General features: G+C 58.3%; 1 protein-coding gene across 1 annotated transcript; it reads right to left on the minus strand.

Annotated features, from left to right (window-relative positions):
- Positions 1-13,524: 13,524 nt before the first annotated feature.
- LOC128829419 (lysozyme C-like) lies at positions 13,525-15,522 on the minus strand. The gene is made up of 4 exons (XM_054014825.1): positions 15,327-15,522; positions 14,662-14,823; positions 14,273-14,351; positions 13,525-13,716 (listed from the first exon to the last, which is right to left on the minus strand). The coding sequence occupies exons 1-4, from the start codon at positions 15,481-15,483 to the stop codon at positions 13,656-13,658; spliced, it is 459 nt and encodes a 152-aa protein (XP_053870800.1). The 5' UTR covers positions 15,484-15,522; the 3' UTR covers positions 13,525-13,655.
- Positions 15,523-22,532: the final 7,010 nt, after the last annotated feature.

The raw sequence follows: 22,532 nt of genomic DNA on the forward strand, positions 1-22,532 counted from the left end.
CCATGAGTCAGGCCTGCTGTTGATTTGCCTCCTCGGTGAAGGATTTGGGGCTACACGGCACCAGGGGAAGTGCACAGAGCAAGGCAATTTTGGAGAGATTCCCCTCATCTTCCACCCCTGGCTTCTGGCCGTCAGAGATTTAGGGTCCCCCCGAGCATGGGGTTGCTTCTCTGACCATCTTGGCTAATAGCCATTGAGAGACCAATCCTCCAGGAACTTACCTAGTTCTGTTCTGAACCCAGTTATGCTTTCGGCCCTCATGACATTCCCCTGGCAGTGAGTTCCACAGATTAGCTGTGTGTTATGGGGAAAAGTGCTTGTTTGTTTTAAACCCTGCTGCCTATTGATTTCGGGGGCACACTCCTGGGCTGAGAACTGTCCCCTCCTCAGGGCCCAACGAACCTCCACTGGGATTTGCAGGGCCACCCGGCCGCCTTGTCCAAACAGAGCGGGGTTTGGTGGGCCCCCAGCACGTGGCATCTCTCTCTCGTAGCAGAGAAGAAGCAAGGTTAGAGCACAGGCCGGTCTCCTTTGAGCCGTGCTGCAGAAAGAAAACATCCCTCTGTCGTCTGGCCCCGGTGAGTTCCTGAGTCCCGCCAAAGGCCGACTCTTGTCCCAGGTAGCCGTCACGTCCCGGACCATTGTCCGACCCCTGCTGGGTTCACGCGGCCTGTCTGCTGGAGATCCCCACGGATCGGGGTCAGTTGCCCGCTCCTTGGGCCTCCCGCTGTCTTTGCGACCCCCTTGGCTGATACGGGCCCATTCCAGCCAGGTCTTTAACGGCCCATTCATTCCTCCCCAGACTGTTTGGCAAAGCAGCCCACCCCACGGCCCCTGCTCTGCCCCAGGAGCAGCATTTGAACCCTGGTAGCTATGCAAAGTTACAGAGGGAAACTGAGGCAGACATGACAGAAAATTCCCAGGCAGTGACCTCATAAAGCCCTGGGCAGCTCCTGGGGAGGGGTGGCAGTGACCTCATAGAGCCCTGAGATGGGGAGCCACCCGGCAGGCCAGAGGCTGCTGGAGGAGTGCAACCTGCCTGGGAAGGTGAGTGCATTTTCAGTGTCAGAAGAGCGGCCGTGGTAGGGCAGAGCAATGGGCCATCTCGCCCAGTATCCCGGCTCTGGCAGTGGCCTCTACCAGGCGCCAGGGGAAGTGCACAGAACAGGGCAATTTTTGAGCTATTCCCCCCCCCCCATCTGCCACCGTCTGTCCGTCAGAGATTTAGGGTCCCCCCTGAGTATGGGGGTTGCGTCCTGGACCATGTTGGCTAATATCCATTGCTGGACCTGGCCTCCAGGAACGTACCCAGTTCTGCTCTGAACCCAGTTATGCTTTCGGCCCTCGTGACATTCCTGTGGCTGGGAGTTCCACAGATTCGCCGGACGCTGCGTGAACAAAGTACGTCCTTCTGTTTGATTTAAACCTGCCACCTATTCATTTCAGTGGGCGACCCTTGCTGCTTGCGTGATGCAAAGGGGTAAATGTTCCCTGTTCCCTTTCTCTGCACCAGTCATGATTTTAGAGCCCTGTATCTGACCCCCCGCGTAGTCCGTCTTTCCTAGTTCCAGTCTGTTTACTCTCTGCTCGTATGACAGCCATTCCAAGCCCTTCGTTGCCCTTCTCTGAACCTTTTCCCGTCCCGGAACCGCAGGCAGCATTTCATGGCGGGGCGCACCACGGATTTATGGAGTGGCACTGTGATATTGTCTGGAATTCAAAACCCAGCAGGGTGTGGGGTTCCCGGTCCCGAGTGCAGGAGAATAGATGTAGCGATCCGGGCGTGTACCCGCCAACCTTCGCCCGGGAGACGAGTGTGCTGGGGCGCGGGTCTCATGAATGGGTCAGCAAGCTGTAAATCAATGGGGGGAAAGGTCTTTAGGGCGAGCGAAATGCCACAGGATCTGGAAATCTCGGCTCTAGAAAGCGTGTTAGGATGTTATTTTACACGTAATCGGGTGTTTGTTTTCGTTCTCCTGGTTTCTTCTGGGATCCCTCTGCCCCACAGCCCGTCGGCCCCGTACTCTCCCGCCTTAGCCTCCCCCGTTGTGATTTGTCACCACCAGGGCACCATGGACACGGATGACCTGAAACTGGCGCTGGAGCGGCAGAGGGGGGAGAACAAGGAGCTGGTGGAAGCCCTGTTGCAGCTGGAGGCCGACTACGCCCAGTTGGAGCAGGACCGAGCGGAGGTGCAGGAGGAGGTGGGCAGGTGAGGGGTGTGCAGCGCTGGGTGGGAGCCGGAGCGAGGCGCCGGGTCGGCACCTCTTTGCCGATGACCCGCGAGAACAGATCAGCTCGCCGCTGCTAAAGTTTTGCAGGCGGCACAAAGGTTGGGGGATGGGTCGCCGGTTCAGCATGATCGGCATGGGTAATTAACCAGTGGCACAATTGACCAACGGTCGTGGTGGCTCCTCCATCGTGGGCCTTGTTTCAATCAGGGTGGGATGTGTTTCTCCCATCTAGGAATTCTCTGGCCTGTATGATACAGGAGGTGGGGTTAGAATATCCCGTCGGGCCTGGGGATCTCTGGTTCACGCCCAGTTTGCGCCTGAAATCTTTTCTCCTTCTTTCGGGGTCTTCAGGCTGCGGAGAGCCACGGTCGCCATGGAGGAGACAGACGAGGTTTGGGAGGAGCTGGACGCCACCAAATCCAGCCTGCTGCACGTCCAGCAGGAATTAAAGCTGCTGAAACGCCAGCGGGAGAGTTTGGTAAGGAGAAGGGGAGGCCAATTCGAAGCTCCTACCCTGGTTGGCTTCTTTTACCCTGCTCCCCCCAGGGCCTGTCCCAACGTGCCAGCCTCCCATCTGAACGCCTTGCTGGAATCCCACTTCTGCCACCAGCTTCAGCCAAGCTGAGCTTTCCCGATGGCGTGATGGTTGGGAGATAGCGTGGCGCTGGACAGAGCCATTTTTGGTCCCCCTGCTCTATCCCAGATGCTGTGTGACTGTAGGCGAGTCGCTCCATGCCTCAGTTTCCCCCTCTGTGACACAGTTGCTGGTAGGCCTGGTTCAGGTCATTCTATGATGGCAAACTGGGTTTCTGAGAAAACTAGAAGTGTCTGACTGCTCTGTTTATCCTAGGGTTGCTACCTGTCCAGGTTTTACCTGGACAATCCGATTTTTGGCTTCTGGTCCGGGTACTGTTTAGGGTTGCTAGATGCCTGGTTTTCAACTGGAAAGTCCGGTGTAAAAGTCTGGTTACCACGGGCCGGGAGAGAAGGCGGAGAAGGGGCTTGGCCTCGGGGGAAGAGGCGGAGCAGGGGTGGAGCCTCAGGGGAAGAGGTGGAGCAGAGGTGGGGCCTTGGGGAAAGAGGCGGGGCAGGGGGCGGGACCTCAGGTGTCTGGTTACCAGCAATTAGGAAGGTGGCCACTTTAGTCTGTCTCCGCAGGAGGAGGAGAAGCAGGAGATGCGGGGCACCATCCAGGAGCTGACGACGGAGGTAGGGCTGTGGCGGGCGCGGAGAGGAAAGCTGGCGCGCCCCGCCGGGGTGGGGGCCATTGGCCCATTCGCTCTCACAGCGCCGCCTGTTTTCACCTGCAGAATCTCACCCTGACCAAGGGGAACTTCCGAAGCCACCAGCAGCTCTCGGAGGTGCAGCAAGCCGTCAAGCAGCTAAAGGTGAGCGGCCCCCAATGTCTCCCCTCCCCCGGAGCCACGCAAAGCGGGAGCCCCCGGGGCAACCTCTCAGTGCGGGAGCTCCAGACCGGGACGCCGGAGACCTCGGTTCTGTTCTCAGCTCTTCCCCTGCTGTGTGACCTGGGGCAACTCACTGCCCCTCTTGGTGCCTCGGTTTCCCCTCCCACCCGGGGAACGTTCTTTGGCCCAGGGAATTTAATTCACTTTCTGTCTGGGCAGCGCCCGGCATGATGGGGCCCTGATCTCGGTCGGGGTCTGGGCAGCGCCCAGCATGACGGGGGGCCCTGATCTCGGTCGGGATCTGTGCAGAGCTCAGGGTGACAGGGCCCTGACCTCAGTCGGGGTCTGGGCAGCGCCAGGCATGATGGGGCCCCGATCTGGGTCGGGCTCCTCTAGGCACACCTGTTACACACCACGCCAACCCTGCCTGGCTCTCTCTGTCCAGGCTGGTGTTCAGAGCACCCCAGAGCTCCCCCCATCCACGCACAAACCCCACGCCGCTGGCTGTTACTGACCAGGAGGCCGGACCCCCGCCATGCAGTGTCACTGCCCTGAGATTGCTCCCACGGCAGGAAAGACGCCCCCCACAGAGATGGGTGTTTGCCAGGCGCGGGGCCCCAGGTATGGGTTTGGGTGGGGAGGTTTTATTGCACTGAGAGGTGGGGCTGACCCAGCAGGAGACGCCCATGTTCTGCGTAATTAGTTGGGGCAGGGCAAGGCGAGAATGTGTGTGACTCCCAAATGGTTCTGATGACACCCCCACCCCAGCCACCCTCCCTCCCCGGCCCTGCCTCTCTTAAAGCGCTCTCCCTGTCACTAGATGGATCTGCAGCGAGTCAAGGAAGAGAGAGACGCGCAGGGGAAGGAGCTGGCCAAGGTAAACAGGCCAAGATGTACATTTCTCGTTCACACGCTTCTTCCTGCCAAAGAGTGGCCGCTTTGCCCAGGGGATCGTCTGTTCGATTTTGCTGACCACTGGCTGAGGCGTCCGTCTCTGAGGAACGGGTATAAAGCACAAGCACCGACTCTGTAGGTGCTCCGGGTCTGGAGCACCCACTGGGAAAACTTAGCGGGTGCTCTGCACCCACCAGCAGCCAAGCTCCCCTCCTCCCCCGAGCACGCCGCGTCCCCGTTCCTCCGCCTGCCTCCCAGCGCTTCCTGCCCGGCTGCCACCGAACAGCTGTTTGGCTGCGTTAGCATGCTCTGGGAGGGGCGGGGGAGGAGCGGGAACATGGCGTGCTCAGGGGAGAGGCGGGGCCGGGGCGGGGATTTGGGGAAGGAGTTGGAATAGGGGCAGGGACTATGGGGAAGGGGTTGGAATGGGGGTGGGGAAGGGGTGGGAAGAGGTACAGACTGTCAGAGGGAGTGTCACCAGCAGAGGCATTGCAGCCCCGTGGCTAGGGTGCTGGGCTGGAATGCAGGACACTTGGGTTCTGTTCCTGGCTGCCATCGTCCTGCCTCAGTTTCCCCTCCCACCTCTGTCTGTTTGGATTGCCCCCTCGCTCCATGTCTGTGCAGCGCCTGACACAACGGGGGGTTATGATCTCCATCAGGGTCTCTTATCATCCTCCATCTCTCTTGCATATGGTGTCTTCCATGGTTTATTCGGACGCAGTGGCCCAAAAGCTACCTGGTGGGTCGAAACCGGGAGGGCGGCTTGTCGGGTCAGTGATAACGTGCTCGTTTGGAATGGGGGGATGAGGTCCAGACCTTTTGCCGTTCCCTAGCTGGAGCCAGAAACGTGCAGCGGTTGTGTGTGGCTTTTGCCATGTCAGGCGTAGCTGGTTTATGTTGTCTATAACCTACCAGATGGGATGTTCTGGGTAGTCCTTGGTGTGTTATGTTGTTGCTAATACAGAAAGCCACAGGAGAGGCATCGATTTTAAAGTTCCTGCAATAATTGGCATGGTCTGATTCAGCTGCTCATCCGTAAGTTGGGAAGGACAACTTCGTCTCCAGCTGAGTACACCAGGGGCAAGGCCGATGTGCGTAGCACCGGGCCTGTTGATCCAGACGTTCTTCCTTCTACCTTTCGGATAACGTTGACGCGCGTCTTCGCTTTGGAGGCTACTTTCTTGAGGTGGTCACGGAAGGGGAGAGCACGCGGTCAAAAACGACCCCACGCCAGGTCGGTGTTGGGTCGTAATGCCCCGTTTCACCCCAAAACTTGAGAGTCGGAGTGTTTCATATGGTTCTGTTCTCAAGGTGGCAAGTAGAGACTCCGGATGTGCTTGGATTTGATCTTGGCCCCACTTTTGGAAGTGCTCCTCCATGAACTGAAGGTCAGATGTAAGGGTCCCTTCATGGTCCTGAGTGCTATAGGCCTCAGTTGCGTGTCAAATCATTGGCATATGTGAGCTTCTGTACTATCGTTTCAGGCACATCACTTACGTAGACGTTGAAGAGTGTTGGAGCAAGTAGAGTTCTCTAGGGGGTATTGTTCCTCCACGGGGTATTGTTCTCCATGGGGTAACATTCTTCCATGGGTCATTATTCTCCATGGGGTATTGTTCCTCCATGAGGTAATGCTCCTCCACGGGGTATTGTTCTCCATGAGGTAACAGTCCTCCATGGGGTATTGTTCTCCATGGGGTTTCGTTCCTCCATGGGGTAATGCTCCTCCACGGGGTATTGTTCTCCATGGGGTAATGCTCCTCTATGGGATATTGTTCCTGCATGTGGTATTGTTCCTCCACGGGATATTGTTCTTCACAGGATATTGTCCTTTATGGGGTACTGTTCCTTCATGGGGTATTGTTCTCCATGGGATATCGTTCTTCCATGGGTCATTGTTCTCCACGGGGTATTGTTCTCCACGGGGTATTGTTCCACCATGGGGTATTGTTCTCCATGGGGTATCGTTCTTCCATGGGGTATTGTTCTCCATGGGATATTGTTCCTCCATGCAGTATCGTTCTCCATGGCATATCATTACTTTGCCATTCCCCTGATGCCAGCTTGTTTGGCGTTGGTCACCAGGCTACCCCCAAACATTCGTCTGGGCTTCTTTTTCAGGAAAAGCTCCGCTCCTCCGAGCTGACGGAGACAATTCGGGAGCAACGGGAGATCCAGGAGGTATTGGATTTTATTGCCGTACAGACCGTAACGCTCTGGAGTAGCCCAGTTCGATGCACGGTACCCTGGGCGGTGCACATGGGGGGTGGGACCTCTGAATGCAGGGGGCCTGTGACGATTACGCCAGCTGGGACCATCCAGGGGGCTGCCGTAGTGTGGGGCAGGAGACACAGTCGCACTCCATGTTCTTACTTCCTGACCTTTTATTTTAAGGTCCTTCAGAGCAAAATAAACCAACTGAAAGAAGAGCTGGAGGATTCGGAACAGCAGAACGCGCTGTAAGTTAAAGGGTGGGGGCCAGATCCCAGCTGGGGACCATTGGCCATAGCTCTCTCAGAGTCAATGGGGCCAGACCCCCAGCTGGGGTCAATGGGCCATAGGTCCACTGGAGTCAATGGGACGTGGCTCCATTGAAGTCAATGGGGCAGATCCCAGCCTGGGTCAATGGGATGTTGTTCCATTGGAGTCAATATCCCAAATGCCCCATGATCCTTTGTGCATGAACCCAAGTGTTTTGCATCCCTAATTCTAGCTTTGGGCTCTGGCACTTTGGGAACACTGGACTTGGCTGACATGTGGCCAAATGATGGAATATGTCTCCTATTTTCACCTGACCCCGTTGACCCGGGCCAGATGTCCAGTAAGGGTCCCCGTGTGCTTGACGAGGGATCCTGGCTATCGCAAATGTCGATGGCAACGAATGAGCTAGTGACCCGTTGAGAGAGGTTTTTAGCTTATTAGGAATGACTCATTGTCCGAGGCGTTTTCTAGAAGAAGGACTTTGTCCTGGAGACCTTCGGCTGGTTGAGCAGGGGAGCTGAGATACCCTAAAAGGAAAGCCACCTGCAGATCTGTTATGGTGAAGGAATCATCTTTGGTCCAAGTATGAACTATAACGAGGGTCTTTTCTGGGAGTGACTCTGATCTTCGGGATGGGCTCCCACGCAAAGTGGGGACGCCCTAGCTGGGGTGCTCAGGGGTGGTCCAATAAAAAGATCTGATCTTGTCTCGAGAGACGTAGTTAAGCTAAGCTTAGCCCCTCGCGGAGGTGGGTTTAGATAGAGACAGGAGAACCCATCCCACCGTTGGACTAAGTGTCTAACTGGGACCCTAGCAGCGTAGCCATCAGGTGGATTGGGGACCACGTCACCGACCCATCCGTGTTCGTCTTTGCCCACTGATCTTTGAGGAATATGTTTCCAACTGAGCCCGATCCTTTCACCTCTTCTGAAGACCAGATCCAAGTGGGAACCTGACGCCATGGCCTTCCGCTGTCTTCCTCTTGCTTTTCACAGCCAGAAGCTAGAACAGGGCGAGGATCTCTCCGGTTCGTTGCTGTGCGAGATAGTGGAAGCCAAGCTGGTAAGGAACGGGGCCCCCAAAACGCCAGGGAGCCGGGCTCGGCAGCGAGAGCCGGGCTGTGATGCTGGCAGAGATTCTGCCCCGCAGTGAGACACCACGTTCCCAGGGGAGGAGGGCCCAGGCTCAGCCCGGGGGAGGAATTGGGAGCCTGGTGGTTTGTGAATCCGGATCCGGCGGCTAATTCCCAGCCGTGCTCAGCGACGTCACGGATCATCCTGGGCCGGGCTGGGAACTTGGGTGTCATCTGTGTAAATGGAGAGAGAAAAACCTTCCGTTGTTGGTCTTGTCTGTTTAGACTGTGAGCTTTTAGGGGCATGGCCTGTCTCTCATTCTGGGTCTGGGCAGCACTCGGCACGACGGGGGGCCCTGATCTCAGTCAGGGTCTGGGCAGCGCCCGGCACGATGCGGGGCTCTGATCTCAGTCGGGGTCTGGACAGCGCCCGACACGACAGGGGGCTCTGATCTCGGTTGGGGTATGGGCAGCGCCCGGCACGACAGGGGGCTCTGATCTCGGTTGGGGTCTGGACAGCGCCCGACACGACAGGGCCCTGGTCTTGATCAGGGTCTGGGCAGCGCCTGGCACAACAGGGGGCCCTGATCTCGGTCGGGGTCTGGGCAGCGCCCGGCATGACAGGGGGCCCTGATCTCGGTCGGGGTCTGGGGTGCGCCTGGCACAACAGGGCCCTGGTCTCAGTTGGGGTCTGGGCAGCGCCCGGCACGACAGGGGGCCCTGAGCTCGGTTGGGGTCTGGGCAGCGCCCGGCACGACAGGTGGCCCTGAGTTCGGTTGGGGTCTGGGCAGCGCCCGGCACGACAGGTGGCCCTGAGCTCGGTTGGGGTCTGGGCAGCGCCTGGCGCGACAGGGGGCCCTGAGCTTGGTTGGGGTCTGGGCAGCGCCCGGCACGACAGGGGGCCCTGAGCTTGGTTGGGGTCTGGGCAGCGCCCGGCGCGACGGGGCATCACTCTTGGTCAATTTCTCTGCAGCGCCCAGCATGCAATGAGGGGCCCGGATCTCCGTGGGGGTCTAGGCCCTGCTGCAATACAAATGCTAATAAAACTTCCTGCTGGTGGTTTTCTGCAGGAGACTCGACTGGTGGCGAAGAGACGCGGCATCACCTACTGGCTGTGGTGAGAGCCGTGTTCGCATCTCAGGGGGTCAGGACACCTGGGTTCTTGCCATCAGTTAATGCACGATATAGTGGCCGGACTGCATCACGTCTTTCTTTCTTTCTTCGGTTGATTCAGGGCAGGTTCCAGCCGTGGCTCAGTTATTATTTCTTGGTTTATTACTGGTGCAGTCATTTCGCTAACTGTTGATTAAATATTTAATGCATTTATTCCCTGCTGGATTTATGCCAGGGCTTTTCCCCATTGGCAGCCGTTAATCAGCAAGTCCATAGGAATCAGCCCATCGAGCCCGGTATCCCGTCTCCAACAGAGGTGCAAGACACCCCCTAGTGGGCGGTGCTGGAATAACCCGCCCATTGGGGCCCATGCTGCCTCACCCCCATTGGTTTGAGGTCGGCTCCTGCCCTGTGTCAGGAGGGTTTTGATACCCTCCACGGCTCTGGAGCCGCATCCCCAGCTACGGCTTTTCGGTGTCACGCCGCTGACTCCAGAGATTGACGCCCGCTGGGATTCTGGCCCGAGGGGTCCATCCTGTCGGGTGTGTTGGTCTGAAAGCGACACTGCAACTTGACCACACATCACGGGGCTGGGTACAGAACTAGCCAGGGGCAGGGAGTGGGGGGTGGGATCTCCGGCCAGGGAGACGTGGTGAGATCCAAATGGCTTCAAAACCCTGGAACATCACATCAACATCCAGTCCCTGTCTGGAGTCCCGTTGAGATCCAGTGGTGGGGAGTTCCGCAGTCACTCTGATCGCTCTTTCCCCGCAGGACGCTGGCCTCCCTCTACATCTGGCTGCAGCTCCTCGCCGGCTCCGTCATGGCCGCGGCCGTCCTCTACACGTACTTCTTCGACGGGGAGTTCATCTACCGCACGCTGCCGCTGGTGCTTTCGGAGCACGGCTACGACCAGCTGGCCTCCGGCATGGGTGGCCACCTCACCCTGCACAGCCAGGGGCTCCTGCCCTTCTGAGCGCCCTAGCCACGGCTAGCTGTGGTGCCGTGGGCTACTAGTGGGCGTGTGTGCGTGTGCGTCTGGAGGAAAACCCAGTAGAGACTCCTGGGTGATTAAACTATTTAACCGCCGCATGTTCATTACTGTGACTCCCACACCTTGGTGAGGTCACTGCATCCCACCCCTTCTCCTGTGGGGCTGATCCTACCCCACAGGCTTCGGCGAACACCCTGGTGCTGCCCGGGCACAGGCCGTTGTGAATCTCAACACTGTCTCTCAGCGGGCGGCTCTCCTGCTCCAGGCCATGGGGAGACAGGGGAAACTGAGGCACATGAGCAGGCGTCTCTCCCCCATCTGAGCTACCGCAACTCCCCAGTACCTGGTAAGTGCCCTGGGCCCGGCAGGGGCAAGAGACCCAGTTGTGGGGGAAGGCTGCAGCTGTTATTTATCAGGCATATCCTGACCCCCATCCCTCAGCGGCACCAGGTGGAAGGAAGGATGGGTGGATGGGTGGGTGGATGGATGGATGGGTGGGTGGGTGGAAGGAGGGATAGATGGAAAGATGGATGGATAGGTGGCTGAGGATGGATGGATGGGTGGACGGATGGATAGAGGGGAGGGATAGGTGGATGGATGGTGGGTGGGTGGATGGATGGATGGGTAGATGGATGGATATGTGGGTGGAAGGATGGATGGATGGGTAGATGGATGGATATGTGGGTGGAAGGATGGATGGATGGGTAGATGGATGGATATGTGGGTGGAAGGATGGATGGATGTGTGGGTGGATGGATGGGTGAGTGGGTGGGTGGATGGATGGGTAGGTGGAAGGATGGATGGATGGATGTGTGGGTGGAAGGATAGATAGATAGATGGGTGGGTGGGTGAGTGGGTGAGTGGATGGATGGGTGGATGGATGGATATGTGGGTGGAAGGATGGATGGATGTGTGGGTGGATGGATGGGTAGGTGGAAGGATGGATAGATAGATGGGTGGGTGGATGGATGGAAGGGGGTGGGTGGAAGGATGGATAGATAGATGGGTGGGTGGATGGATGGAAGGATGGGTGGGTGGAAGGATGGATGGGTAGATGGATGGATATGTGGGTGGAAGGATGGATGGATGTGTGGGTGGATGGATGGGTGAGTGGGTGGGTGGATGGATGGGTAGGTGGAAGGATGGATAGATAGATGGGTGGGTGGATGGATGGGTGGGTGGAAGGATGGATAGATAGATGGGTGGATGGATGGATGGAAGGATGGGTAGGTGGAAGGATGGATGGGTAGGGAGATCAATGCACCAGGATCTACGTGGGGGGAAGGAGGGATCGGAGGGTGTGCCTATAGATGCAGTATCCGGATGGGCAGCTCTAGTTATTAGCAGCCTCCTCGCTTCGCTGATATGCAGTGTGACTGAAAGGGATTATAGACCCCGCTCTGGCCAAGAGGTGCGGCGAAAACCCAGGAGTCCTGCCCCCACCCCGCCCGCTCTAACCGCTAGCCCCCACTCCCCTCCCAGAGCTGGGTAGAGAACCCAGAAGTCCTGGCTCCCAGTCCCCCCTGCTCCAACCGCTAGCCCCCACTCCCCTCCCAGAGCTGGGGAGAGAACCCAGGAGTCCTGGCTCCCAGTCCCCCCTGCTCTAACCACTAGCCCCCACTCTAGGGTTACCATTCGTCCGGATTTACCCGGACATGTCCTCCTTTTTGTGCTAAAAATAGCGTCCGGGGGGAATTTGTAAAGCACTCACAATGTCCGGGATTTCCCCCCTCCCCCGGAGCGGCTGGGAGGGCTGCAGGAAAGTCCCGGGCTGGACTCCGGAGCAGCTGGAGAGGAGCTCCGCCCTGCATTCTGAGCAAGTGTCTCAGCACAAAGTGCAGCCCTCCCCTTTTGCAACTGGGAGCGGTTACTGCCATGCAGCGTAGCAAAACGGGAGCGAGAGCACTTTGTGCTGATACAAGGGCAGCTCTCCCCTGCAACCCGGTCCGGGCCAGGGACCGGGTTTTGTTGTGCAGGGCCAGGGACCGGGTTTTGTTGTGCTGGGGAGCTCAGCCACGTGTCCGGCTCGCACAGAGCCCAACACCCTGTTCTGAGCAGCAGGGTAAGGGGGGCAGGAGAAGGGGCAGGGAGGTTCTGGAGGGGGCAGTCAAGAAACGGGGGGGGGCTTTTTGGGGGGAGTGGAGAAAGTTTTGGGCAGTCAGGGTACAGGTAGGGGGTAGGGTCCTGGTGGGCAGTTGGGGGGGGGGTCTTAGGAGGGGGCAGTTAGGGGACAAGGAACAGGGAGTCTTAGGTAGGGGGTGGGGTTCTGGAGGGAAGTTAGGAGCAGGGGTCCCAGGAGGGGGCAGTCAGGGGACAAGGAGCGGGGGGGTAGGGGGCTGGGAGTTCTGGAGGGGAGCTGTCAGGGGGCAGGAGTGGGGAGAGGGATCGGAGCAGTCAGGGGACAGGGAGCAGAGGGGTTTAGATGGGTTGGGAGTTCTGGGGGGGGGCTGTCAGGGGGCAGGAGTGGGGAGAGGGATCGGAGCAGTCAGGGGACAGGGAGCAGAGGGGTTTAGATGGGTTGGGAGTTCTGGGGGGGCTGTCAGGGGGCAGGAGTGGGGAGAGGGATCGGAGCAGTCGGGACAGGGAGCAGAGGGGTTTAGATGGGTTGGGAGTTCTGGGGGGGGGGCTGTCAGGGGGTGGGGAGTGGTTGGATGGGGCGTGGGAGTCCCAGGGGTCTGTCTGGGGGTGGGGGTGTGGATAAAGGTTGGGGCAGTCAGGGGACAAGAGGCAGGGAGGCTTAGATAGTCCTGGGGGGCAGTTAGGGGCAGGGGTCCCAGGAGGGGGTAGTCAGGGGACAAGGAACGGGGGGAGGGTTGGGAGGTCAGGGGGGGCGGGAAGTGGGAGGGGCAGGGGCGGGGCTAGGGCGGGGCTTCTCCCGTCCTCTTTTTTGCTCGCTGAAATATGGTAACCCTACCCCACTCCACTCCCAGAGCTGGGGAGAGAACCCAGGAGTCCTCGCTCCCAGCCCCGACACAATGATTCAAATGGCCCTCCCCCGGACACAATGCCCCTGCCCACCAAACAAGGACGTGTGGCTCTTGGTGCAGGGGGTTCAATGTTTATTGGGGATGAGGGAGGGGTCGCAGCCGCCCACATCTGGGCGCTTTGGGGGGCGCAGCCCTTGTGAGGCCAAGACCAGGCTGGAGTCAACCAGGCCTCTAGGGCGGCTTCTGCGGTGGGGCCTGAGGCCGCCTCCAGGCCTTTGCTGTTAAGCCCCCTTGAGCCGATGTCCGTCCGTCCCCACGCGCCGGCCCCCCTGCCATGCCCCGCCCTTTGGCCAGCTCCCTGGCCCTCTCCCCCCTCAATCTGCCATTAATCCCTGTATTTAGCTATCCCTCCATCCTCGCATGCACCCCAATATCTATCCAGCCCCAAACACCCCTTTATCCTCAGCTGCACCCCCTGTCTACCCCTCCATCCCATGCCCCACCCCGAGCTGTCCGTGCGGCTGGCTCTGGGCTCTAGCATCCACTGACGTACGGCCTCAAATCCTTCCCCCTGCAGCGACTCTTCCACGCGACCCTGCCGGAGAAGAGCAGAGAGTGAGTCAGGGGGGAGAAGGGGCCAGCGGGCCGGTGCCCTGGCCCTGCCCGTGGCCAGCTGGACGTGGTGCATCTGGCCCTGGTGGAGAGGGCAGGCGTGGCAGAGAGGGGTGGGTGGCATGGGACCCTACACTCTGTTATCAGTGTCGGGGGGTCTGGGAGGTGATTGGGGTCTAGTGGTTAGAGCAGGGGGGCTGGGAGCCAGGACTGCTGGGTTCTCTCCCTGGCTCTGGGAGGAGAGTGGGGTCTAGTGGTTAGAGCAGGGGGGGCTGGGAGCCAGGACTCCTGTGTTTTCTCCCCGGTTCTGAGAGGGGAGCGGGATCTAGTGGTCAGAGCAGGGGGTGCTGGGAGCCAGGACTCCTGGGTTCTTTCCCTGACTACAAGAGGGGAATGGGGTCTAGTGATTAGAGCAGGGGTATCAGGACTCTTGGGTTCTACGCCCAGCTCTCCCCACTTGCTGCTTCCCTCCTGGGACCAACCTGGGCCGTTTCCCCTCCCTACCCTACACCCCCCCTCCCCGTACCAGTGAAACTCACCAGGGCGTGAGGCCACGTGCCTGCTGTGCGATGAACTTAGCGCATTTGATGTCATCTGCGATATTGTCATCTATGAGCTCTGGGGGGCAGAGAGATGGGTGGGGTGAGCCGGGGGCAGAGGAGGGTGTGGGGACTGAGGGAGGTGTGTGGGGTGGGTGGGTGGATGCGCGGGAGGATGGATCGAGAGGCGGGAGGGGGGTAGATCCGTGGATGGATGGATGGATAGATGGAGGGACATGAGGTGTGAGGTGTGGACACACACGGATGGAGGGGTGGGTGGAGGGGCCAGAGGGGAGGACAGACGGCTGGATGGATGGAGAGCGAGGGGTGAAGGGGGGTGGCATGGCCATGTCGGGTGGGTCCCTGCCCCCCTTCCCTGCCCCTCTTACTGCTGCAGGCGATGCGGCAGCCGTTGGTGGCCCCCGATGTCTGCCCGTCGGCGCACCAGTACTTGCTGTTGATCTGAAAGATCCCGTAGTCCGTGCTGCCGTCCTTGTTGCGGTTGGTGGCCCTGGTGTTGTAATTGCTCTCGTGCTTTGCCAGGCAGACCCCTGCATGCGGGGAGAGGCCGGGTGAGGGGGCGGGACCCCTTCCTGGCCAGGCCCCTGGGGGCTCGATCCACAACCCGCCGCTCAGCGGCTGCCTAACCCTGGAGGTGCCTAACTCCCCTGGGTCCCCTGCCCTTCAATCCACCTCCCCAGCTCTAAACTGGGCCGGGCGCGCGTATGCCAGGGGCAGCCTTGTGCCTAGTGGTTAGAGCACGCAGACGGCATGTAGGAAATCTAGGGTCCTCCCCCCCCCACGCCTGCCACGGAAAAGGGATTTCGAATGGGTGCGGGGGGAAGAACTCCCTGGCCGCTGAGCCACACCGGATGGCCTCCATCTCCCATATAGCAGAGGGGCCCCCCAGGGCAGGGGGACTGCCCCCTGGGTCCCCCCTAAGAGCTGGCTGGGAGCTAGAGTTGGCCCTTTAATTCTTTGCGAGGAGCTGGGCGTGGGAGCCCTGGGGGGAGCCGGCCCCGGCAGCGGTGGGTAGATGGGGGCAGCTACTCACAATCAGCCACCGTTTTGCTGACGAAGCCCTCCAGCCCGTTCTGCCGGAGGATCCGGACCAGCTGGCACCGGGGAATGACGACGCCCTGGCAGCCGGGGGGCGTCGCGGCCAGCAGGACGAGGAGAAGCGGGAGCCCGAGGAGCATCAGCGGCTTCATGGCGGCCGAGGCTGCGTCTGGCTGGGTGTCGGAGCAGCCGCTCAGGGCCCCCCCTTTTATGCCGGCTCCGGGGCAGGGAGCCCAGGCCCCCACCCAACGCATCCTGCCGGGAACGGCTCCAGGGGCAGCCGCCCAGGCGTGTCTGTTCCCAGCAGCCGCCTCCCGCATGGTAATTCAGTTTGCGTCAGGGACTTCTAGTTAAAGGCTGCCTGTTTTGAAGGCCTCCGAAATCCACCAGCTTCGGCGGAGCCCTTTGAAATGTGGCGCCCCTCAGAAGGGTGTGGAGGTGAGTTAGTGACCCCGATTTGGGAGCATTTGAGCGCCGGGCGCTGGAGATATCGCCTGCCCCAAAAGAGCCGTTTTTCAAAAAGTTTCTAAGCACGAAAACAGCAAGGAGTTTGGTGGCACCTTAAAGACTAACAGATTTATTTGGGCAGAAGCTTTCGTGGGTAAAAACCTCACTTCTTCAGATGCATAGAGTGAAAGTTACAGATGCAGGCATTTGATACGGACACATGGAGAGCAGGGAGTTACTTCGCAAGTGGAGAACCAGTGTTGACAGGGCCAATTCAATCAGGGTGGATGTAGTCCACTCCCAATAATAGGTGAGGAGGTGTCAATTCCAGGAGAGGAAAAGTTGCTTCTGTAATGAGCCAGCCACTCCCAGTCCCTATTCAAGCCCAGATTAATGGTGTTAAATTTGCAAATGAATTTGAGTTCTGCTGTTTGAAGTCTGTTTCTGAAGTTTTTTTGTTCAATGACAGTGACTTTTCAATCTGTGATAGAATGACCAAGGAGATTGAAGTGTTCACTTACTGGCTTGTGTATGTTACCATTCCTGATGTCCGATTTGTGTCCATTTATTCTTTTGCGGAGGGACTGTCCGGTTTGGCCAATGTACATGGCAGAGGGGCATTGCTGGCACATGATGGCATATATGACATTAGTGGATGTGCAGGTGAATGAGCCCTTGATGGTGTGGCTGATGTGGTTGGGTCCTCTGATGGTGTCGCCAGAGTAGATATGGGGACAGAGTAGGCAATGAGGTTTGCTACAGGGATTGGTTCCTGGGTTGGTGTGGTGTGGTGTGCTGTGCTGTGTAGTTGCTGGTGAGTATTTGCTTCAGGTTGGGGGGTTGTCTGTAAGCGAGGACTGGCTGCCTCCCAAGGTCTGTGAGAGTGAGGGATCATTTTCCAGGATAGATTGTAGATCGTGGATAATGCGCTGGAGAGGTTTTAGCTGTGGGCTGTATGTGATGGCCAGTGGTGTTCTGTTATTGTCCTTGTTGGGCCTGTCCTGCAGTAGGTGATTTCTGGGTACCCGTCTTGCTCTGTCAATCTGTTTCCTCACTTCCCCAGGTGGGTATTGTAGTTTTACGAATGCTTGATAAAGATCTTGTAGGTGTTTGTCTCTGTCTGAGGGGTTGGAGCAAATTTGGATGTATCTTAGGGCTTGGCTGTAGACAATGGATCGTGTGATGTGTCTTGGATGGACCTTGTGGGGACGATCCCAGGATTTCAAGATCCAACAGAGAAAATGGGAAAGGAGGAAAGAACATGATGCCGCCTGACTTGACGATCCAGATCCACCCCTTCCATTGAGAGACATCTACCCCTGTCGGGACAAGATCCATGGATCTCAGCTCAGTCTTTTTAGCCACCTGCAGATCCGCCAGTGATAACCCACCATTGTTTTATGGAAAGCAATCACCCGAGGGGGAATGGTTGTGGAGAGGGGGCCAGGTTGGAGTGGGAACGCAGCTGCATCGGGGCTGGCTTGTGATGCGAATTGCCGGATGTGACATGTGCAACCATCTCCTGTTGACCTGTGAATTTTGTCATGGCTTTGTAGGGACGCTACAGCGTATAATGCTGATGAGTTTGAGACTCTAATTAGTGTGGAATCTGCTGAAGGGCAAATGGGAGAATATAAATATTCAAAATAAGGTCCTGAATTCAAGGGCGGGGTGTGTGAAGACAGGGCAGAAAAGAGCTGGAAACGTGCCCTGGAATTTGGGTACAGCCGGTTTCCCGTAGCGAGGTCAATCGGCTTGTGATCTTTGTTTTCCACAAATTGTAGGTGCTGGTGACTGTGCCAATAGCCAGAGCCTAAGAGCTCTCTCTCTGTTTGTATCCGTATGTTTAGTTATTTTAACGAGAAAAGCTAAGAAAAGCCTGCCTCTCTCTCTCTCTCTCTCTCTCTCTCGTGTGACCAAACCAACAAGAATCATCTGCCTGAAAGAAGTTGTAGTAGTAATAAATAGCATAAGGGTAATGAATACTTTGCTACACCACTAATTCCTACTAGCAGCGTGTCTTTCCCTTTTCAACAAAGTAGGAGAGCTGATGGCAAAACCTCAATGTTAGCACAGAGTCAGGGTTGATTGGGGGTCAGTTGTGCCCTTGTAGAACGGCTGAGTGGAGCATAATACAAATCTCTGAAATTTGGGAAATGCACAGTTAAGGCTGCCTTTGTCACCTTATCTCTGCCCTCTTTTGGCACAGCCCCAGTATGCCCCATTAACATACATGCCTTAAGTCTGCCAGCCCCACAGTGGTTGAAATGTACATGCTCCTCATCTCCTTTTACAACTTGTTTGCATTGCCTGGTTGTCAACCGTTTGGATTTTGTTCAATTCCCTGTTCTGCAAGGGGACGACATACCTCCAAGCCACCTCACTTCTGTGTTAGTGTCGCCATGTACAACCAGGGTTTGGGAGGGGAGTGGGGGCTAGTGGGTTAGAGCTGGGGCGGGGGAGGGGAATGGGAGCCGGCTCTGTGTGACCTTGGGTAAGTCTTTCCCCTGCTCTGTTTCTCCTCCTGTCTCCCCTGCAAAAGGGGGAGATGAAATTTCATTTCCTTTTAAAGCCTTTTTGGACCGAAACCCAAATCAGAACTGAGCTGAGGCTCCCTGGATTGTTGGTTCCCACCACGGCCCTCCCGCCCCGCATCCCTGGGCCATGAGCTGGCAATGGGGAGCCGCCCCGTGCCACCCCCACAACGAGGTGGGGAGAGACTGGCACAGCTCCTTTGGCAGGCAGAAGTGAACAGGCTGGTCTTCTGCTCTGGATAACCAGCCAGAGCTGCCCAGTTAGATGGGAAAATCGTGATCTTGGAAGGTGAGAATGTCTACTGCCCTCTTCTTCCATCACCCGACTGCCCCTTCCTCCATCAGCCGTGTGGTGCAGCTGCCGCTTGTGCCAAGAAGAAAGGAGCTGATCTGGTAAAGGATGGTGCTCAGATGGCCCGATTGTCCCAGAGGACAGCAAAAAACCCACCACGGTCCCTGCCTCGCTGACATGGGGCGAGCCAGAGCTGAGCACAGGAGCAGGCCCACCGGCCGGGCCTTTTTCTGAACCGTCTCAAAGCTCCCAGTCCGTCTCTGATGATTCAGAGCAGAGTGTTGGGGGGAAAAAACCCAGAATGCATCTGGCTCATTGTGCATCTGAGAGTCGGAGTGGGGGACCCTGGCTGGGATGATTTAGTTGGGGATTGGTCCTGCTTTGAGCAGGGGGTTGGACTAGATACCTCCTAAGGTCCCTTCCAACCCTGATATTCTATGATTCTATGATTCTATGACCTTCCTGACCCTGCAGGCTGTGACGAACTGGGCCTGTTCTCACGGTGGTCTGTGAATGCTGACAGGGGAGTGTTCTGGGATAGTCTGCATTGCAGGATGGGATCTGCCCGAGGGCGCCCGAGGGCGCATACCTGAGTGTGTAACATGAGAACCCAGGAAGGGGTTGAAGGGGAGGCGACTCCTTAGCCCGGGAAACTGAACAAAGGCTGTGGGAGGGGTCGCTGAAAGGAGAGTGCTGGAAGCAGGCAGGGAGAGAGGGCTGGGGGGCAGAGATGGCTCTGACCTCCCAAGGGGGGCTGGGCTGGAATGCCCGGGGACCCCAAGATGGACCTAACTGAGGGGGTCCCTGTTGTCTGTGCCTGCAAGACCTGTCTTGGACTGTATTCCTGTCATCCAAATAAACCTTCTGCTTTACTGGCTGGCTGAGAGTCATGGTGAATCGCAGGAAGCCGGGGGTGCAGGGCCCTGAGTCCCCCAATACTCCGTGACAACTGGTGGCAGCGGCGGGATCTACTGCACCCCGTGGACGGCGCTTCCTGCAGTAAGTAACTGGGGAGCAGTAAAACGAAGGGGGATTGACGGGGACCAGGCGTGCTGAAGAGTAAGAGAGAGACGGTTATTACCCCTGGGAGTGTGTGACCAGCGAGAAGGACTTTTGCAGTAACAGGGTCCCCCGGGGGGATCGCAGCGAGTGGTCCCAGGGGCGGAGGAGTCTGCAGCTCGACCCTGGCAGAGAGGTGGTGACCTCAAGAAGGGCTGGCACACTAGGGGGCCCCCTGGGAACTGTGGGGAGCTGTGAGCACACAGGCCGGTGAGTGGCCAGCAGGAAGATGTATGCCAAGCGGCTTAAGAGCGACCTGGTGGAGCTGTGCAAGCAGAGGCGGCTGCGCATTGGGAGGCTCACCAAAGAACAGCTCATTGCCCAGCTGGAGGCGGAAGATCGCGCGAATGAACTGATCCCTGTGTCTCAGGGAAGCAGCCTGGCAAATGCAGCGCAGGCACCAGTGTCTGTCCCAGCTGGGAGTGGTCAGCCGGCTGCTGAGGGCTTCCCGAGACCCCTCCTTCCTATGCCTAGGAGAAGGGTGGGGAGGAGCCCAGCAAATACCGAAGGCGCCGTGAACCCCCCGGCCAGCAGGGGGTCCCCCCGGCGAAGCCCACCGGCCAGCAGAGGATCCTCCCGGCGGCGTTCGGCATCCGGGGAGCGGAATTGGCTGGAATGGGAGAAAGAGCTAAAACTGAGAGAGCTGGAGGATCGTGAACAACAGAGACAGCATGAACAGGAGGAGAAAGAGAGACAGAGACAGCATGAAGAGAGACAGCGTCAGCATGAACGGGAGGAGAAAGAGAGACAGCATCAGCGTGAACGGGAGGAGAATGAGAGACAGCGTCAGCATGAAGAGAGACAGAGACAGGAGAATGAGAGACAGCGTCAGCATGACCTGGAACTGGCGAGATTGAAGGGCAGCGAACCCCCGGCTGCGGTGAGTGAGGGGGGACCCAGGACTGCACGGAGCTTTGATAAGTGCATCATGGCCCCATACAAGGAGGGGGAGGACATGGATGACTTCCTGGAGGCCTTTGAGACGGCCTGCGAGCTGCACCGTGTGGACCCCGCGGACAGACTCCGGGTCCTTACCCCCTTACTGGACCCCAAATCCGTGGCATTGTACCGCCAACTGGGAGAGGCAGAGAAAGGGGACTACGAACTATTCAAAAAGGCCCTGCTACGAGAGTTTGGGCTGACTCCTGAGATGTACCGGGAAAGGTTCCGGAGTCAAGATAAAACCCCTGAGATCTCATATCTGCAACTAGCCGCCCGCATGGAGAGATACGCCAGCAAGTGGGCTGGTGGGGCCCAGACGAAGGAGGACCTGATTAAACTGCTGGTACTGGAGCAACTGTATGACCGGTGCCCATCCGACCTGAGGCTGTGGTTGGTGGACAGAAAGCCAGAGAACCCGCGACACGCCGGGCAGCTGGCTGATGAGTTTGTAAAGAGCCGGTCAGGAGATAAAAGGGAGGAGTCCCAAAGGAACAGTCCCACCACAACGCAGAGAGAGAGTCACCATGGGACCTCCCCATGGGAAAATACAGAAAAAACCCATCAGAGGGGAGCATCCGGCATCAGGACCATCCGACCTACTCAAGGGGACCCATGGGACATGGGCTGCTACCACTGTGGCCAAAAGGGCCACATACGGGCCCAGTGCCCTAGGCTCAGGGACAGACTGAGCAGACCGAACCCACAGAGGGTTAACTGGGTAGAGACCCAGCCCGGCGAAAGGCAGCATTCCCAGGGAAGAGGGGCTGGCAGAGTACCACCTGCTAAGGAGGGAGGAGAGCTCCAGGCCAGCTCCTCTAGGGGGCTGGATGCTCCAGACTCAGGGTTTTTGGTTTATATGGTAGGCGCGGGGCTGTCCCTCCGGAGAGAGTACCTTGTTCCCCTGGAGGTGGATGGGAGGAAGGTCAATGGATACTGGGATACGGGCGCAGAGGTGACGCTGGCCCGGCCCGAGGTGGTGGCCCCAGATCAGGTGGTGCCCAACACCTACCTGACCCTGACGGGGGTGGGCGGAACACCAGTCAAAGTACCCGTGGCAAGGGTACACCTGAAGTGGGGGGCCAAGGAGGGCCCCAAGGATGTGGGGGTACACCCGTATTTGCCCACTGAGGTATTGATGGGGGGGGACCTGGAGAACTGGCCAAGCAACCCCCAAAAGGCACTGGTTGTGACCCGCAGTCAGAGCCGGCGAGGGGCACTGCGCCCTGGCCTTGGGGGGGGTGCCTTGCCTGAGGCGCAGGACCCTAACCTGGTGGGGAGGGAACGCCCAGGGACACGGCTCAGGGAGGCTGCAGCTTCAGGCCCAGCGGGCGAGGAAGAGCAGGTGGCCATCCCTGTCCCAGCTGCTGAGTTCCAGGCCGAGTTACAGAGAGACCCCTCCTTGCGGAAAATAAGGGACCTAGCCGACCTCAATGCGGTACAGACCATGGGACGAGGTGGCCGGAAAAGGTTCCTGTGGGAGAAGGGGTTCCTGTACCGAGAATGGGCTCCCCCAGGGGAAATGAAGTCAGGGGGGATCAGGAGGCAGCTGGTGGTACCCCAGAAGTATCGCCGCCAGCTGCTGTGCCGGGCCCATGACATTCCCCTCGCAGGGCACCAGGGAACCTGGCGTACCCAGCAGAGGCTGCTACGGAGCTTTTACTGGCCTGGGGTCTTTGTTACTGTCCGACAGTACTGCGGATCCTGTGACCCCTGTCAGAGGGGGAGGAAGGCCTGGGACAAGGGGAAAACAGCTTTAGGACCCTTGCCCAGCATAAAGGATCCTTTCCGGAGGGTGGCCAAGGTAAAAAGGGCGGCTCTAAACCAAGAGAGCCCAAAGCACAGACCTCCAGACTGGAGCGCTGGGAGAAGACCACAGCCCAGTTGGAACCCCAGAGGTATGGGGGTGGGAAAAGGGCGCAGGCCGCAT

This window comes from Malaclemys terrapin (assembly GCF_027887155.1).
Source record: "Malaclemys terrapin pileata isolate rMalTer1 chromosome 20 unlocalized genomic scaffold, rMalTer1.hap1 SUPER_20_unloc_1, whole genome shotgun sequence".
Classification (NCBI taxonomy): Eukaryota; Metazoa; Chordata; order Testudines; family Emydidae; genus Malaclemys; species Malaclemys terrapin.

Bases quoted from the DNA above. Each gene is read 5' to 3' on its own strand.
- LOC128829419 (XM_054014825.1), bottom strand. From the start codon at position 15,483: ATGAAGCCGCTGATGCTCCTCGGGCTCCCGCTTCTCCTCGTCCTGCTG. The intron at 14,824-15,326 runs GTGAGTAGCTGC...CCCCGCATGCAG, and splicing joins CAGCAAAACGGTGGCTGATT to GGGTCTGCCTGGCAAAGCAC. The intron at 13,717-14,272 runs GTGAGTTTCACT...CTTCTCCGGCAG, and splicing joins GCACGTGGCCTCACGCCCTG to GGTCGCGTGGAAGAGTCGCT.